This window comes from Malania oleifera, chromosome 5 (genome assembly GCF_029873635.1).
Source record: "Malania oleifera isolate guangnan ecotype guangnan chromosome 5, ASM2987363v1, whole genome shotgun sequence".
Classification (NCBI taxonomy): Eukaryota; Viridiplantae; Streptophyta; class Magnoliopsida; order Santalales; family Ximeniaceae; genus Malania; species Malania oleifera.
Window position 1 is genome coordinate 29,448,779 of NC_080421.1, and position 14,933 is coordinate 29,463,711.

The 14,933-nt window shown below is 37.5% G+C and overlaps 1 protein-coding gene across 2 annotated transcripts; it reads left to right on the forward strand.

The window, feature by feature from the left end:
- Window positions 1–3,080: 3,080 nt before the first annotated feature.
- LOC131154909 (small ribosomal subunit protein mL104 (rPPR9)-like) lies at window positions 3,081–14,933 on the forward strand. 2 transcript variants are annotated; one of them, XR_009136703.1, is made up of 3 exons: window positions 3,081–4,722; window positions 14,330–14,523; window positions 14,646–14,933. XR_009136703.1 is itself a non-coding variant. In XM_058107734.1 (2 exons), the coding sequence occupies exon 1, from the start codon at window positions 3,163–3,165 to the stop codon at window positions 4,714–4,716; it is 1,554 nt and encodes a 517-aa protein (XP_057963717.1). In that variant the 5' UTR covers window positions 3,091–3,162; the 3' UTR covers window positions 4,717–4,722; window positions 14,330–14,933. The 2 variants fall into 2 exon arrangements, 1 of the variants encoding a protein (XP_057963717.1); XM_058107734.1 differs by having other exon boundaries at window positions 3,091–4,722; window positions 14,330–14,933.

Genomic DNA, 14,933 nt, shown 5'->3' on the forward strand with positions numbered 1-14,933 from the left:
TCTTTATAAATTTCATCGACGAAATTCAGTCCTTCGTCAACGAAATTCAGTCGGCTCAAACCCCCCTCTCGGTATTTCTTCGTCGACGAGTCCCCTGTATTCGTCGACGAATTTTCTTAAGCCTTCGTTGACGAATCCCCTGTATTCGTCGACGAAGCCCTGCTGATCCCCTTTCCGTTAGTCCTTCCAAAGTTTAATGTCGTCGACTGCTTCCTTCTGTTTCCGGCTTCCATTTCCTTTTCTTTTATTGTTTAAAGACCATTTCTATTCAGATCGTTACAAACCTATCAATATATATGTGTGTGTATATATATATATATATAATAGCGTATCATAGATAGCATGATGCAGTTTAATAAATCTACTCTCTACATGGTCCATTCACAGTTCACATTTGCTGATATTGTGGCTTTACGTCTCGCCGTCCCTCAATCCAGCCATACACGTCAGGCACTCGCTTAGAGGCGTTACGTCTCGTTGTCCCTCACAACAAGCCCTCGGGCTAAGTCCCAAGAATCAGGACGTTACGTCTTGCCGTCTCCCTTTGCCTTTCTCAATAATCGTCATCGGGGCGTTACATCTCGCCGTCCCCCAAGACTTATTCTGTCATTCATCATCAAGGCATTATGTCTCGCCGTCCCCCCGGATCTTTCCGTAATTATTATCATCAGGGTGTTATGTCTCGCCATCCCCCGAGATCTTTCTGTATCATTATCATCATATCTGTATTCATTTGATCTCATATGTGTGCGTATCTGAATTCAACATTTTTATATAAAACATCTCTGTGTGTATCACATACATCGTCATTTTTCAATAAAAACATATCGATATATCATATTTCATCGTTTATCATTGAAAACATTTCAATATGTCATATTCCATCATTTTCCAGTAAAATACACATATATGTATCACATTTCATTGTTTCTTTATAAAGCAATCCTGTATTCCACTTTTCATTATTTCCATTTATAAATCTCATGTCATTACAAATATGTATATAAAACATAACTGAGTTTCTCATATCTTCATTTCTGTATAAAACATTTCAATATATATATATCATAGCCTCATTTTCCTAGTGCAAATCACACATCTCAGTTCAAATATACTTCAAGTATAAATCTGTTGTTTCGTAATTCTCATGCCACACAAAATTTAACTGATACTCATAGTATAATGATCATAGGAAAAATATCTATATCATCATTTTCAAAACTATATACTATATTCTCATTTTCACAATCTTACTCAACAATTAAAATCTAAATGCCATATTCTCATTTTCACAATCTTACTCAATAATTAATTTTCCCAAAAATACCCGTTATAATTTATTCCACTTATCTGCTTACTGAGAGGCTTGCTAAAAATCTCTAAACCCTCGCCCGTGACGTACGAAATTCAAAATCCTGAAATCACATTTTTCTCAGTTCAATCAACTCAATCTCATAATTATAATTATTTTTAACATTTTCTATGCTCACACGCTCCCATTAACCGGTTAAATTATAAAAATGCGGGTTTGATCCGCTTCCCATATTTAAATTTAATTTATAACATATTAAAAATACCACTATGATCATATCCCCGCAGTTTAATCTAATTCTAAAATATTCCCAAAAAATTCCATTTAATCAATTCCCTACAATTTAACTTAATTCCAAAAATCTGATATAATCAAATACTCCAATTTAATAATCATCTATTATAATTTAACTGACATAATAATTGATATAATCATCTATTCTAAAATAATTGACATAATTTGTACTTCTCACCTTAGCGTTGGAGTGGGGCTTAGGATTCCCAAATCAAAAATCTGTTCTGATTAAATTACTAAGGATCGAAGTCAACACCTTGTGGTGATGTCTGATCATTAATTTGGCTGAAGATTTGAGAGAGATTGAGAAGAAAGAGTAGGTTACCTTATCCTAGGAGTGGTGCTTACGACGCTCCTACAACAAATTCACTCCAATTAAAATGTTAGTGGCCAAGATAAGAATCTAGTGGTTTTTTCTGTTTTTCAATCTGCACACGTTTGACTGAGAAAATCGAGTAGAGAGAGAGTAAGGGCGTGAGGAGAGAGAAAATGGCTCATGGCTGGGGTCTGTGAATTGCAATTGCAATTAAAAAACATATGCATAATTATAACTATATAATATTATATTATATTATATATATATATATACATATATAACTTTTATCCTTATATATTTATACATATATATTTATATATATATAATTATCATATTACTTAATTTAATTAATTCAATTTAATAATAAATGAATAATTAATTAATAATTAATCTAAAAAAATATTATTTTTCTTTTTTAATACTTCGAGGCATATTATTTTTTTGGGGTCATTACAAAGTAAAAATAGGTTTCTTGAAAATTAGCATTATTATTTTTATTTGCCCTCTCGGGGCACCTTGCTCTCGAGATGTCGTGACAGCTGATAATGAGACGTCACCTAACTTACCATGCACCCTTCCTCTCCACAAGCTTTTTCCCTAGGTTTTCACTAAGGTATAATATTTTCTTTTTAAAAGATTGTTTTTTTTTCCTTTCACATAAAAAATATTCTAATCATAAAATGTATGTTATGGATGCCCTTTATTGGCTCTAAATATGATATGATTGGTAGAATGCAAATTTTATTAACAAATAAATAAATAAATATATACATGTATATTTTTAACGAAAGTGTATATACTCCTAAAAGAATGAAAGCGTGCCTTGGCACGGTGGATATCGCTAGTTGTGTCTCGAGGAGCAGATGGCTCGAACGTCCAACTGACTGATTTGAACCTGTGATCGCATCCGATTATCCTGATTGGCGAATTAGGAGGGAAGATCGCTGATCCGTGAGTTTGGTGCCACATGAGGGATTTCGAAAAGTGGCTCGTTGCTGGAGTTCTTTCGATAATTCCAAAAAGAAAAAAAAGTGTATTATATATAGCTCATATATGTGGGGGAGTATATGTTATTGACCAACACGGTCCCCCTTTTTGTTTTTTTCTAATTTTTAATCATTTTTTATCATCTCTCTCTCACTCTTCTTCTCTCTCTCATTTTCTCTTTCCTCTATAAAGACTCGCAGGGCAGTATCGACGCTCAAGCTGCTGTCTCTACAGCCCATTCTCTCTCTCTAAAATGTGGAGACCTCCGACGACGCCATTGATGCCTCTGCAGCTTCGGGGTCTTCTCCTTCGCTGCATCTCCTCTCCAGTTGAAGCTACCCCTCCTCGGATTCTCTCCTCCTTCTCGCCCCATTATTCTTTTCGGTGCTTTCTCTCTCTACCGTTCATTTCTCTGTCTAGACCTTTCTCATCTAGGCCCGAGGAGGAACCTGTCCAAGATCCAGACCAGGTTGCCCACTCTCTATCCACCGAACTCCTCAGGGACCCTGACTCTGACCCTCTCTCCATCATCCAAAGGCTCGAACTCAGCTTCTCTCACATCACCCTGTCTCCTCCCTTGCTCCTTTCTACTCTCAAGCTCTCACCTGACGCCGGCCGTACGGTTCTAGGGTTTCTCAAATGGTTGTGTTCGAGACCCGGCTTTGCTCTCGACGATGAGACAGTGTCGTTGTTTGTCAATTACTTTGGTTGCCGGAAAGACTTCAAGACCGTTCATGAGGTACTCGTTGATGCACGGGGTGTTGCGGGGGCCAAAAGTTTGGAAGCAGCTATTGATCGGCTTGTTCGGGCTGGACGGCCAACCCAGGCGGTGTCCTTCTTTGACAGAATGGAGGTAGTTTATGGATTTGATCGCAACAAAGAATCGCTTAGAATGATTGTTGACAAACTTTGCGAACATGGGTTTGCGAGTTATGCAGAGAAGATGGTGAAGAATTTGGCGAATGAGTTTTTTCCTGATGAAAATATGTGTGATATGCTGATTAAGGGGTGGTGTGTTGATGGAAAGCTCGACGAGGCAAGGAGATTGGCTGGTGAGATGTATAGGGGAGGTTTTGAGATTGGTACAACGGCATACAATGCCATTCTTGATTGCGTGTGTAAGCTCTGTAGGAAAAAGGACCCCTTTAGGCTTCATTCGGAGGCTGAAAAGGTCTTGGTAGATATGGATATTGCCGGTGTTCCTCGTGATGTGGAGACATTTAACGTGCTAATTACTAATTTTTGTAAAATTCGGAAAACAGAGGACGCAATGAAGCTGTTTTATAGAATGGGTGAGTGGGGATGTTTTCCCAATGCAACAACTTTTCTTGTTCTTACGAGAAGTCTCTATCAGGCTGCAAGAGTTGGAGAGGGGGATGAGATGATTGATAGGATGAAATCTGCAGGATTTGGGGATTATCTTGATAAGAAGGCTTATTATGGGTTTATAAAAATTCTTTGTGGAATTGAAAGGTTTGATCATGCAATGCTCATTTTCAGAATGATGAAAAAGGATGGATGCAAACCTGGGATTAAGACTTATGATTTGTTGATGGGGAAGCTGTGTGCTCACGGACTTGTTGATAAGGCAAATGCTTTGTTTAATGAAGCTGCAAGAAGAGGGGTACCAGTTACACCTAAAGCATATAAACTGGACCCAAGGTTCGTGAAGAAACCTAAGGCTGTGAAGAAAGAGAAAAAGCGAGAGACATTGCCTGAGAAAATGGCAAGGAAGAGGAGACGTCTCAGAAAACTTCGGCTTAGTTTTGTGAAGAAACCAAAACAAATGATGCGTCGTTCCTTTTAATCATATGTAGTTTTCAGCTTATACCATGATAGATTTATCAAGTGCAATGCCAAATTTGATATGGAATTTTGTTCAATTGCTTTTGATGTTTATTGTTGTGATTCTACATTTAGGAGAAGTTAGAAATAAAATTGAGTTTAGAGTAGACTCATTTATATGAGTTTATTTCATAAGTGATGTGAATTTTTTCATGTGCTTTCTGTAACTCTTGAGTTGCAGGAATTTTTTGATGATTTATATTGGTTTTAAAGAGGTATGTAGTAGAGGCAACATCGATGTACTTTTCTGCTGAGTCTTATGCAGTAGAGCTTCTGGTGTCTTCAGGTGCACACTCTATAACTTGATAATACTCTTACCAGTTTGTCCAAGTGCAAGCATAAATTGGTTATTGATTATTTGGTTTTGATGCGGCCCACTTTCTGTTAATGGATAAAATAAAATAAAAAACAAGAAATTTTTTTAAACGTTGCTTTGATTTCTATCTAGAGTTGAATGTGAGAATTGTTGTGCCTAGCAACTTGAGCCATAGTATTGTCGGGTACTCGATTTGATAGTATTACTAATTTTTAGGAGAAAAAAATTAGTACCTTAGTGGCTATTTAATATCATTGTTAAAAATTTCAAAAATAAAAGCGAGAACCCAAAATTGAAAACTGAAACAAAAACTGAAATTGAAAATGGAAAGCCTGTTTGGTTGTGTTCCTGACTTAAAAACAAAAATTTGGTCCCATTACATGTTCCTTCCCAACATATGCCTCTTCCCACTGTTGTGCTTTTTCCATCAACCTCACAGCTTGTTAGAACTCCATCAACTAGATTCTCAAGGAAGTGCCATTCTCTCTCTCTTTCTCTCTCCTATCCTCTTTTCACAATGAGTGTCAGGTTCTCACAAACAAAATCTGCTTCATCTGGGAATGGAGTGGTGCCAAAGCAGTTGTTGTGTCATCATATCATTACTACGGGCTTGCTTTCTTTTGTAGAACATATGAAAGAAATAGGGTACTTTTAGGCGTGAAGAGGGGCAATGCTTTGCTAAACTGAATGAAAACCAGAAGAAAGCATTACACTCTATAGGGTTTTCAGAAAATTTGCAGCAACACTAATGATAAAATCATATAAAGATGCTGAGAATATCAATACAAAGCTATATATCTATTGCTAGCTTATCCCTCACAATAGTTTATCTTGACCGTCGTAATGAACTGATCTTGACCAAACATAACTGACTGGACATATGAAAGAAAACCCCAGAAATAAATCAAAATCAAAACCCAAAATACCCCTAAAATACAACTCTAATTAAATGCAAAAATAACCCAAAAAAGCCTTGTGACTTGTACTGCTACAGAACCGTGGACAGTGCACATGCTCCCACTACAGTACTGTGCAGTACTCAAAATAAAAATTGAGTTGACTTCCTGCTCAAACGCGCTTCACCATCATCCCACCAATTCAAAGTTTTTGCTATGTAAATTGTTGTTTTCCCTTTGCATCAAGCTGTTTACAAGCTGTAGTGCAGTTGAAAATTTTGGAAGACAAATCTCTCTAATATTTTTAGTTGTGTAGTCTTATTCTTTAATTCACCAACACTTCGTATTCAAAATTATTTAAAGTTGGGCTTTGAGCTTTCCTGTTGAGTTGGGTTCTGCATTTATGAGGTCGTTGAAGAGGCAGATCTGTCATCATTGTGTACCATCTATTGTGGATTTGAGATTTATGATTGCATTGTCATGCCACATACTCTTGCTGAAACTTTAGTCTCATGGGCATAATAAAAACGACAGGCTATGTGTGGGATTATAGATGCCATTTATTTTGAAAAAGCAGAGGTACTTGCTATAAAAAGAGTGAACAAATTATTTGGTCCTTTTATAGTATACTGTCGTGTATTGAGATTGGAAAAATGGTCTTCTAGTTCAGGTTTTAATTCTTATTTGCCTCAAATTTGATTCATAAGTGAATGATTTGGGTTTTATTTCACTGTTCTTTGTGGAGGGGTACAAGGGCTTTGGATGCTTCTGAGGACTTTCTTGCAAGTCTTTTTTCTTGCATTTGGCTCATGTTCTTAATGCTGTCCCTTTTTCTTATACTATTTTATTTGGATTCTGTCTAAAATAAGTTGCATTTCATCTGGCTGCATAGTTAGAATCCCTCGATCTGTAGTGATGGAGCAGTCTGAGAAGAATGATTAAGTCATATTCTATTCCTTACATTCATTAGTAGGATCAATACTAATGATGTGTTATGAATGACTTTATTAGAGGTTTTAGTCTGATTCATTTTAAAGGGGATCAGAGAGCTTTGATTTATTAGCCTTTTTTTTAATATAAGTTTTTTTTTTTTTTTTTGAATAAGCAAAGGAAACTTTTTTGAAGAGGCATAAGGGGATGCCAGCCCATTGTACAGTAAATCAAGCAGCCAGTAGGGTGTCACTCAAATCAAAGATTGCATCGTAATCATTAATAACAGTCCTACTATGCCAGCTATTGACTGCAGTAAATCAGTGTTCTTTGCTGTTTCGGATTATTGAGGTTGATTTTTTTAATACTCGCCTATTCCTCTCCTTCCAAATGCACCAGAAAATGGCAAGGGGAATGAGGGACATAGCCTTTCTCTTCTGCTTTGTTGCCCGAATCACCTTCCAGGCTCAGAGTACCCTCCCACAGAGTTAGCAATGACCCACCTTTGTCTGATACAGAGTCAGCGTCGTATTCCGGAGATTCCTTGTCCAAGCGCAGTGAAGGAGGGTGTGCTCAACAGATTCTGCGTCAGCCATTTAAAGGGGACATCTGTTGGCTACTGACAGAACCTTCTTTGCAAATTATCCATAGTCAAAAACTTACCATGGGTTGCTTCCCACATAATGAAGGTGACTTTTGTGGGGGCTGCTGTAAATCTTAGTCCAATGCAAATTAATGTTGTTTGACTCCAAAGGGAAGAGCTTCCATTTGAAGGATCTAATAGTGAAGGCTCCCTTCTCTTCTAAGGCCCAAATAGGAAGATCAGTGCTATTATGGTGTTGGAAGCTGTACAGAAAGCTGTGGAAGTCAATGAGCTGGTTGAGTTCCCAATCTTCCACATTTCTAAGGAAGGGGATGCTCCAAAAGAGCCCCTGATCTGAGGTTTGAAGGTGATGACTGACGCAAGCATCTTTATCACATGCCAAGTCATAGATGGCTGGAAATAAGACACTAAGGGCTTCTTGATTGGGTCACCAATCATGCCAAAAATAAATGCCCCCCCTCCCCACTTGAAAGCTGATATAAGAATCAAAACTATTCCAGTCATTCTTGATGAAACCCCACATCTCTACACCGTGTGGTCCTCTATTAGCTTGGGAGATCCAATCGTTATGTTCAAGCCCATATCTCACAGCAATGATTCCCTGCCAAAGGTGGTCTTTCTCAATCATGAATCTCCATAACCATTTCCTTAACAAGGCTTTATTGAAAATGTGGAGGGACTTCAAACCCAAGCATCCTAAATGAAAGGGTTGTTTCACCATGCCCCATTTGACAAGGTGAGCTTCGAATTCCACCCCAAAGCTCTCCCAAAGAAACCTCCTTTGAATTCCTTCAAGTCTCTTGGCAATTGAAGATGGTATGGGACATGAAGTAAATAGGGAGATTTTTCAAAGGGGCTTTTGATGAGAGTGAGTCTGCCACCTTTTGATAAGAAATTCCTCTTCCATCCAGCCAACTTTTTTTCAAAATTTTCTATGATGGAGCCCACACTCCTTTATCTTTGAATTTGGTGCTGTGAGGTGGCCCAAGGTAGTATAGGGAAAGTACCAATTTTGCAGCCCAGAAGACCAGCAAGGAGAGGCCTGTCTACATTTTCTCCAATCAGAATGATTTCACTTCTTCCAAGTTAAACTTTCAAACCTGAAACTGCCTCATACCCTGCCAAGATACATCTCATAAACAGAACGTAGAGAGGGTCATCCTCACAAAAAATGACAGTGTCATCAGCGAATAGGAGATGTGTGACCTCCATAGACCAATCATGCCTGCCAGTTCTAAGGCCTTTGAGCGGCACTTCTCCAGTAGCTTTTATCAACAGGAGGCTCAACACCTCCATCACCACAATAACAAAAGGAGGGGGGTGGGGTAGAGGGTCCCCTTCTCTCATACCTCTGGAGGAGTTTAAGAAATGAGTGGGTTGCCCATTGATCAACACTGAGAAGCTTGGTGAGTTGATGCAATGAGCGATCCAACTACACCAACGCTCCCCAAAACCCATTTTCTTGAGAGTAGAGGGAAGGAAGTTCTAGTTGGCGTGATTGAAAGCTTTCTCCATGTCAAGTTTGCACTCAACCCCATTTTTCTTTTCCCTCCATTTTTTTTTAACTTCAACAAATTTTTTCCTCTCTTCTTCTAATTCTAATGTGTTCTGTTATTAACTCTAATTCCTGTGTTTGAACTTTGAACCAAATGCCACCCAAGAAAAGAGCGGTATCATAATCAGATTTTTACTCTAGTTTTCCATTCTTGGGTAATCAAAATCAAAATTTTCCAGTGCACAACATGGTATCAGAGGGGTTTTATTCTTCAAATCTGATCAATCTGTTTTGAATGGAGTTCCTTCCCTCCTCCCTGGCTGACTCTTAACTGGAGGTATTCTCGCTCCTTTAAACCTAGTATTTAATACTATAAAAGAGCATCTCTTGCTGATGGATCAATTACTTGTGTCTCTGGTTGTTCATATATTCTTTCTTTCCCTTCCATTCCTTTCTCATTTGTATTATGTGTCCAAATTTCTCAAATCTAGTCGTTCAAATAGACATATATTTTTGGGGGGTTCTTTAGAAGGAGGAATTTTCTAATCTCTTCCAGGAGATGCTTTGTAAACTTGTATTGGATCATTTTTCTATTATTCTAGAGTCCGATAAAGTGAAGTCAGGTCTTTTACTCCTTTTCATTTTGAGAATATGCGGTCAAGTCATCACTCTTCATTTTTCAGCTGAGCAGACATGGAAAGATTATTAGTTGGTGAGATGGGAAGGTTTTAAATTTAAGAAGAAATTAGAGGTTTTGGAAACGTTGAATTATAGGTTTTTGGTGATATTTGAGCTAAGAAGGCTAGTATTTTCGCTTGGATTGAGGGCTTGGGTGGTGGAAGGGTGGATTTGTGGATTCATAGGTGTTGTTTGAGGCTTAAGGGGCAAGACAAGTTTCTCCTGAGAAACAGATGATTGATTTGCTTTGTGAGGAAAAAGATGTTGGATAAAACTAGATCCAAGTGGCTTAGGAAAAGAGATTGTAGTTCTTCATTCTTTTGTAGGGTTTCTAATGGAAAGAGAAAAAAAACATGTTAAAATTCAGGATCAATAAAGTCTTGACCTTGACTTTTTTTTGTGGGGGGGGAACCCAAACAGGACCAGGAGATTCTCTTAACTAGTCTCTTTGCAGGAATTTAATTATTGGGATTATTAAATTTTAGAGGGGTACATGGTCTTTGGCCCTTTGTTTCCAAGAGGCATGTTGGCTTTGTCCTTTGCTTTTTTGTGTTTGACACAATGTTTGCCAGTGGAACCCCTTCTTTTTTTTTTTTGTCGTAATGGGCTTGGGGAAACTCTATCCTATAGCAATCATCTTCATTTTCTTCGAGGTTAGTTTGAGAGAAATTATCATCATTGGATTAATTCGCCGTGGTCTCCTTTAGAATCTATGAAATTTCCTCATGAGATTTTGAGGTAGCTAGACGGGCCCATGTCTTTACTCATTAAGAATTCTCACTAGTTTGAACTTTGGAAAATTCAGGATTATGGAGAATCATTTAGATATTGCCGTCTCGTCTAGGTTGGCTAGATCCATGGCATTCCACCATTTGATCTGTACTTGTCTTAAAAAATCCGAGACTCTGTGCTCATTAATTACTTTATTTTGGATGCTGTATTTTAACATTAATATACAGGCTAATTACTTTCTATCTTAATATACATATATTTTTTACCTAAAAAATGATTAATATCCAGGTTAATGAAACGACAGTCTAGCTAATGGTCAGAGATTTGCAAATTGGCAGTCCAAAATTTATGATGGTCTTGTGAGATCTCTTCAATTGGTTCTAACTTGTCCCACCATAATGGTATTTCAATAGACATTTTATCATTAAAGTAAAATAAACCATGAAAGAGTTACCTTCATTCTGTTGGTACACAAGCTTGGAGTCATCTCAATACTCCCAAAAATTTAAATTGTGGCAGATAGAATGATTGAGAGAATTTCCTGGCTTTGTTTGGATCTGCCCCCCATTGAGTCAGGGTCAAGACTTTATTAATGCTGGGACTTAAATAAGTTAATTTGGTTGGGTTCTGTTTGTGTAAATTTCAAATAAATCAATTGAATCGGTATCAATTAGTATGAATTAATAACATTCTTCTGTTTTATGAAGATCTTCTGGAATTTGATGATATTTGTGTGAGATGAATTGGCCTGCCAACTCCTTAAGATGGTCAAAATTCATAGTTTAGGAGTTCATGTTCTAGGGCGAGAAATATATCAAAAAATAAGGCTTTACATGGTTAGGGAATTGGAAGGGTAAGCATTTTTCAGTTTTTTGTCCCTAGAGGACCTAAATGAAATGGATGGGGAGGATTTGTGCAGGAGTTTCGTGTGATGGCCAAGGAATTTAGTGCAATGGTTTATATTGATGGTGAGGGTCCACAGCACCACTAAACAGTTGGAGCAAGGTGGTGATGACAGGAAGCAACAAGGTCTGTGATCAGCGTGGTGGTGCAATGCAGATCATAATGCCTGGTTTGTATTGTTGGCTGTCAATTGACTCAATTCTTCTGTGCATTCAGATGTGTTTAGGGTTTTGTTGAAGGATGGTTGGGTTGAGGAGATGGGGTGGAATGGACTGGGTTGTGTGAAAAATGGGGATGGGCCTGCACATGGGAGTGGCGTGGGTTTTGGAATAAGTTGGGGTGGGTGTCATTAATATTTCATTAGATATGAGCCATCTTTTTGGCAGTCTTGTATCAGATCCAGCGTTAAAAATAAAAAAAAGGCTTCCAACTCAGGCTCAAAATTCTAATTGGCAGAAATTTATATTTCTGAGGCTCAGCAAGTTGGACCCAGTAACAATCAGGCCCAAATCTTAGGTACTTTTTAAAATGGGCAGCCTACTCATCTCCTTCAAAGAAACCCACCTCCTATCTTCTGGTTCACATTTAGAGAAAGCTCAGGTGGCTACCTCTTCTTCATTGGGAAGAGATTCCAATCAGCTTTGTTAGGAGGACAGTGAAAGCCAGACTGAAGTCAGAGCGAGCTTGGGTGGTGGAGAGAAATATGAGTCTCAAGTGCTGGCCATTAATTTTTTTTTTTTTCTCTGTGTTGGCCGTTGGGGGGGAGGGGGGGGTGGTTGTACTAGTAAGGACCCAGAAGCTGACGTCAACGAAGTTTGATAAATGATGGTTTTGGGGTAAATTCTTTTGGTATGGGAAGTAAACCAGATAAGTTTAGGGGCCAGAATATTATGCTCAGAAACCGGTTCAGATAGGCTTGGAATTGAGAGTAAGAATTGAATTGAAGGGAAGAGAAAGTATTCTGCCAAAATATTTAAGGAGTGATGCAGAAGGAAAGTATCTATTGTGAAATATCCAAATTCTCAGAGGGCTACAACTAGCAAGAAGGAAAGCAAGGTAAGGAGATGAAGAAATGGGGGCAGGGGCATCTCTTAGATAATGGCAGTTAAGTCCTTGGTGAGTTTGATTGTGATGGGGGATTGCTCTTGGGATGAAATTTGGGAACAATATGTATATGGTTCCAACTATTCTGATGTACTTGGGGATTCACCTTTTGTACCTCCTTCTCTGATGGAAGGCTTGGAGGGGATTCTTTTTTTTGAGGATGATGGCATGGATAATAAGCAACAGTGTAAGGATGGAATTCAGCGTGCCACTGTGAAGGAGATTTCTGTGAAGGATTAAGAAGCACAACAATGATGGATAAGATGGCTTTACAACAGTCTAATCCTGGAAGAAACGAAGTTCATCTTGATGGTGGTAGAAACAAGATCTTAAATTTCGATTTCAACTAAAATTTCAAAGCTCAAAAAGTATGGAAATTTTGATGTCAATTTCAAGTTCAATTTGAAAAAGTAAGGGAAATTAGTAGTAAAGCATCAAATTATTTTTTGAAACTTTAGAAATAGTTAATAGACATAATAGAGTAAATTTAGGAATAATATATTACAAATTAAGTACATCTATGTTGTGTATGAGAGGGCAGGCCTTGGATCAGTGGTAAGGTTGCTCCTTTGTGACCAGTTGGACATGGTTTCGAGTCCAAGGAAACAACCTCTTTGCAAAAAACATAGGGAAAAGGTTGCATACACTGAGATGACCCTCTACCTCCCCTCATAAAGTGGGGAGCCTTGTGGTCTGGGGATCCCCTTTTTGTGTATGAGGTGCAATAGTTGTAATATAATATGTTTATTAAACATATTATGTTAATATAAATGAAATTTGTAAATAAATTAAATATTAGTTAAATAAAGAAAATTTAGACGACAATGGTTGAAATGTTGGAAGTTTAATTTTTCATGTAATTTCAAAAGCCATTGTAATAATCTTTTGTTTCAATAAAAAAAAGAAGATAAATTAAGAAAGAAATTTCTCTTTGCGTGCATCTAAATCTCATATTTGAATAGTTAAAATTTCGACAGATTTTGCTGAAATTTCAAAGATTTCGATAAATTTCAAATGATTTGTTGAAATTTCAATGGAAGGAAGACGGAAATCGATTGCCATCTCAATTTCAAGGGTGACAGAAAACAGAAATTTCAATGGAAATTTTGATAATTTTGTGGAAATTCAAGAAGGCAAAGGGCCAAAGGGAACTAGCCTATTTTTAAAATGAAGGGCTTGGTGAACTAGGATGGAATAAAAAGGGATTTTCTTGGTTAAGTCTTGTTAATTCTTATTTCATTTTTTATTTTTTATTTTTTTCTTATTTTTTTTTTTTTTAAGGACTTCCTGTCCTTGTCTAGGTTGTATTTCTCATTGCTCTTTCTAATGTATCTTCTTTTTTTATTAAAAAACAAAGAAAATATGCTAAGAGATAAAGAGATGGAAAAGGGGACAAGAAGTCCTCAGAAAGTAAGCTAAAAACCAAGAAATAAAAACTTTTCAACCAACGCTTCCCACCAACCAAAAAAGCCTAACAAGCACCACCAAAGATCAGTCCCTTTCCATCGTGTCAATAGAGCACTGCAAGTTTGTCAATTCCCTTGATCCCTTCTTAGCCTTATAGTTTCACCACAGGCTGACTTCCTTTCTCTCCGACTTCGCTAGCCACAAAACGTTAATCCATGCCCTGAATAAAGTGCATTATAAGTTAAGGAGGGCATCCTGGTTTTGGGCTAAGGGCTATATATCATAAGGCATCTGTACCTTTGGCTTCTTGAGGATTCTATTGTTGGAGTTTAAATGACGCTGACAAAATGTTGGCTTTTTATGGATGGATTAACTTACTTGATACCTTGGCTCCCTTAACTCATGTTAAGAGTCTTGCAACTTCTTATTCTTCTTTTTTCTTTTTAATTTTGTTTTACTTCCTTTACATTTTATTTACAGTCCATGTGACATGGATTTTCTCATTTGCAGGGAAAGCTAATGGTTTTCTTTTTGAAGATGATGGTGATGGATATGAATTCACCAGAGGTGGTTATATGTTGACATATTGTGTTGCTGAGCTTCAATCTTCAGTTGTTATGATTAGAGTTTCTAAAACTGAAGGATTATGGAAAAGGCCAAAACGGTGTTTGCATGTCCAATTGTTGCTTGGTGGTGGTGAAAAGGCATGCTTTTCCTTTCTCTTGGGATATTGTTTAGAGAGACAAGATGCCTATGCTACGAAGTACTCGAGCTTTTGAGATTTTTCTGTGACTAAAATTTTTCTGTATCTTGTTTCGCCGAACAGCTTGATGCATGGGGTACTGATGGAGAAATTCTGCAAATGACAATGCCTTCTGATGGGGTACTGATGGAGAAATTGGTCAAACAGCTTGATGCATGGCGTACTAAAATTTCTGATCTTGTATTTAAAAGCAAGAAGCAATACGAGACTCGTATCGGTAATATTGAATTCTCAAGACTCTATGCTTCTGATTTCTGTGATCCGATACTTAAATTTTGTAACAAATTCTTTTGTTACCAGAATTTTAACTTTATTGAAACCATCTAAATAAGCTCTCTTCCGGTCTTTCAA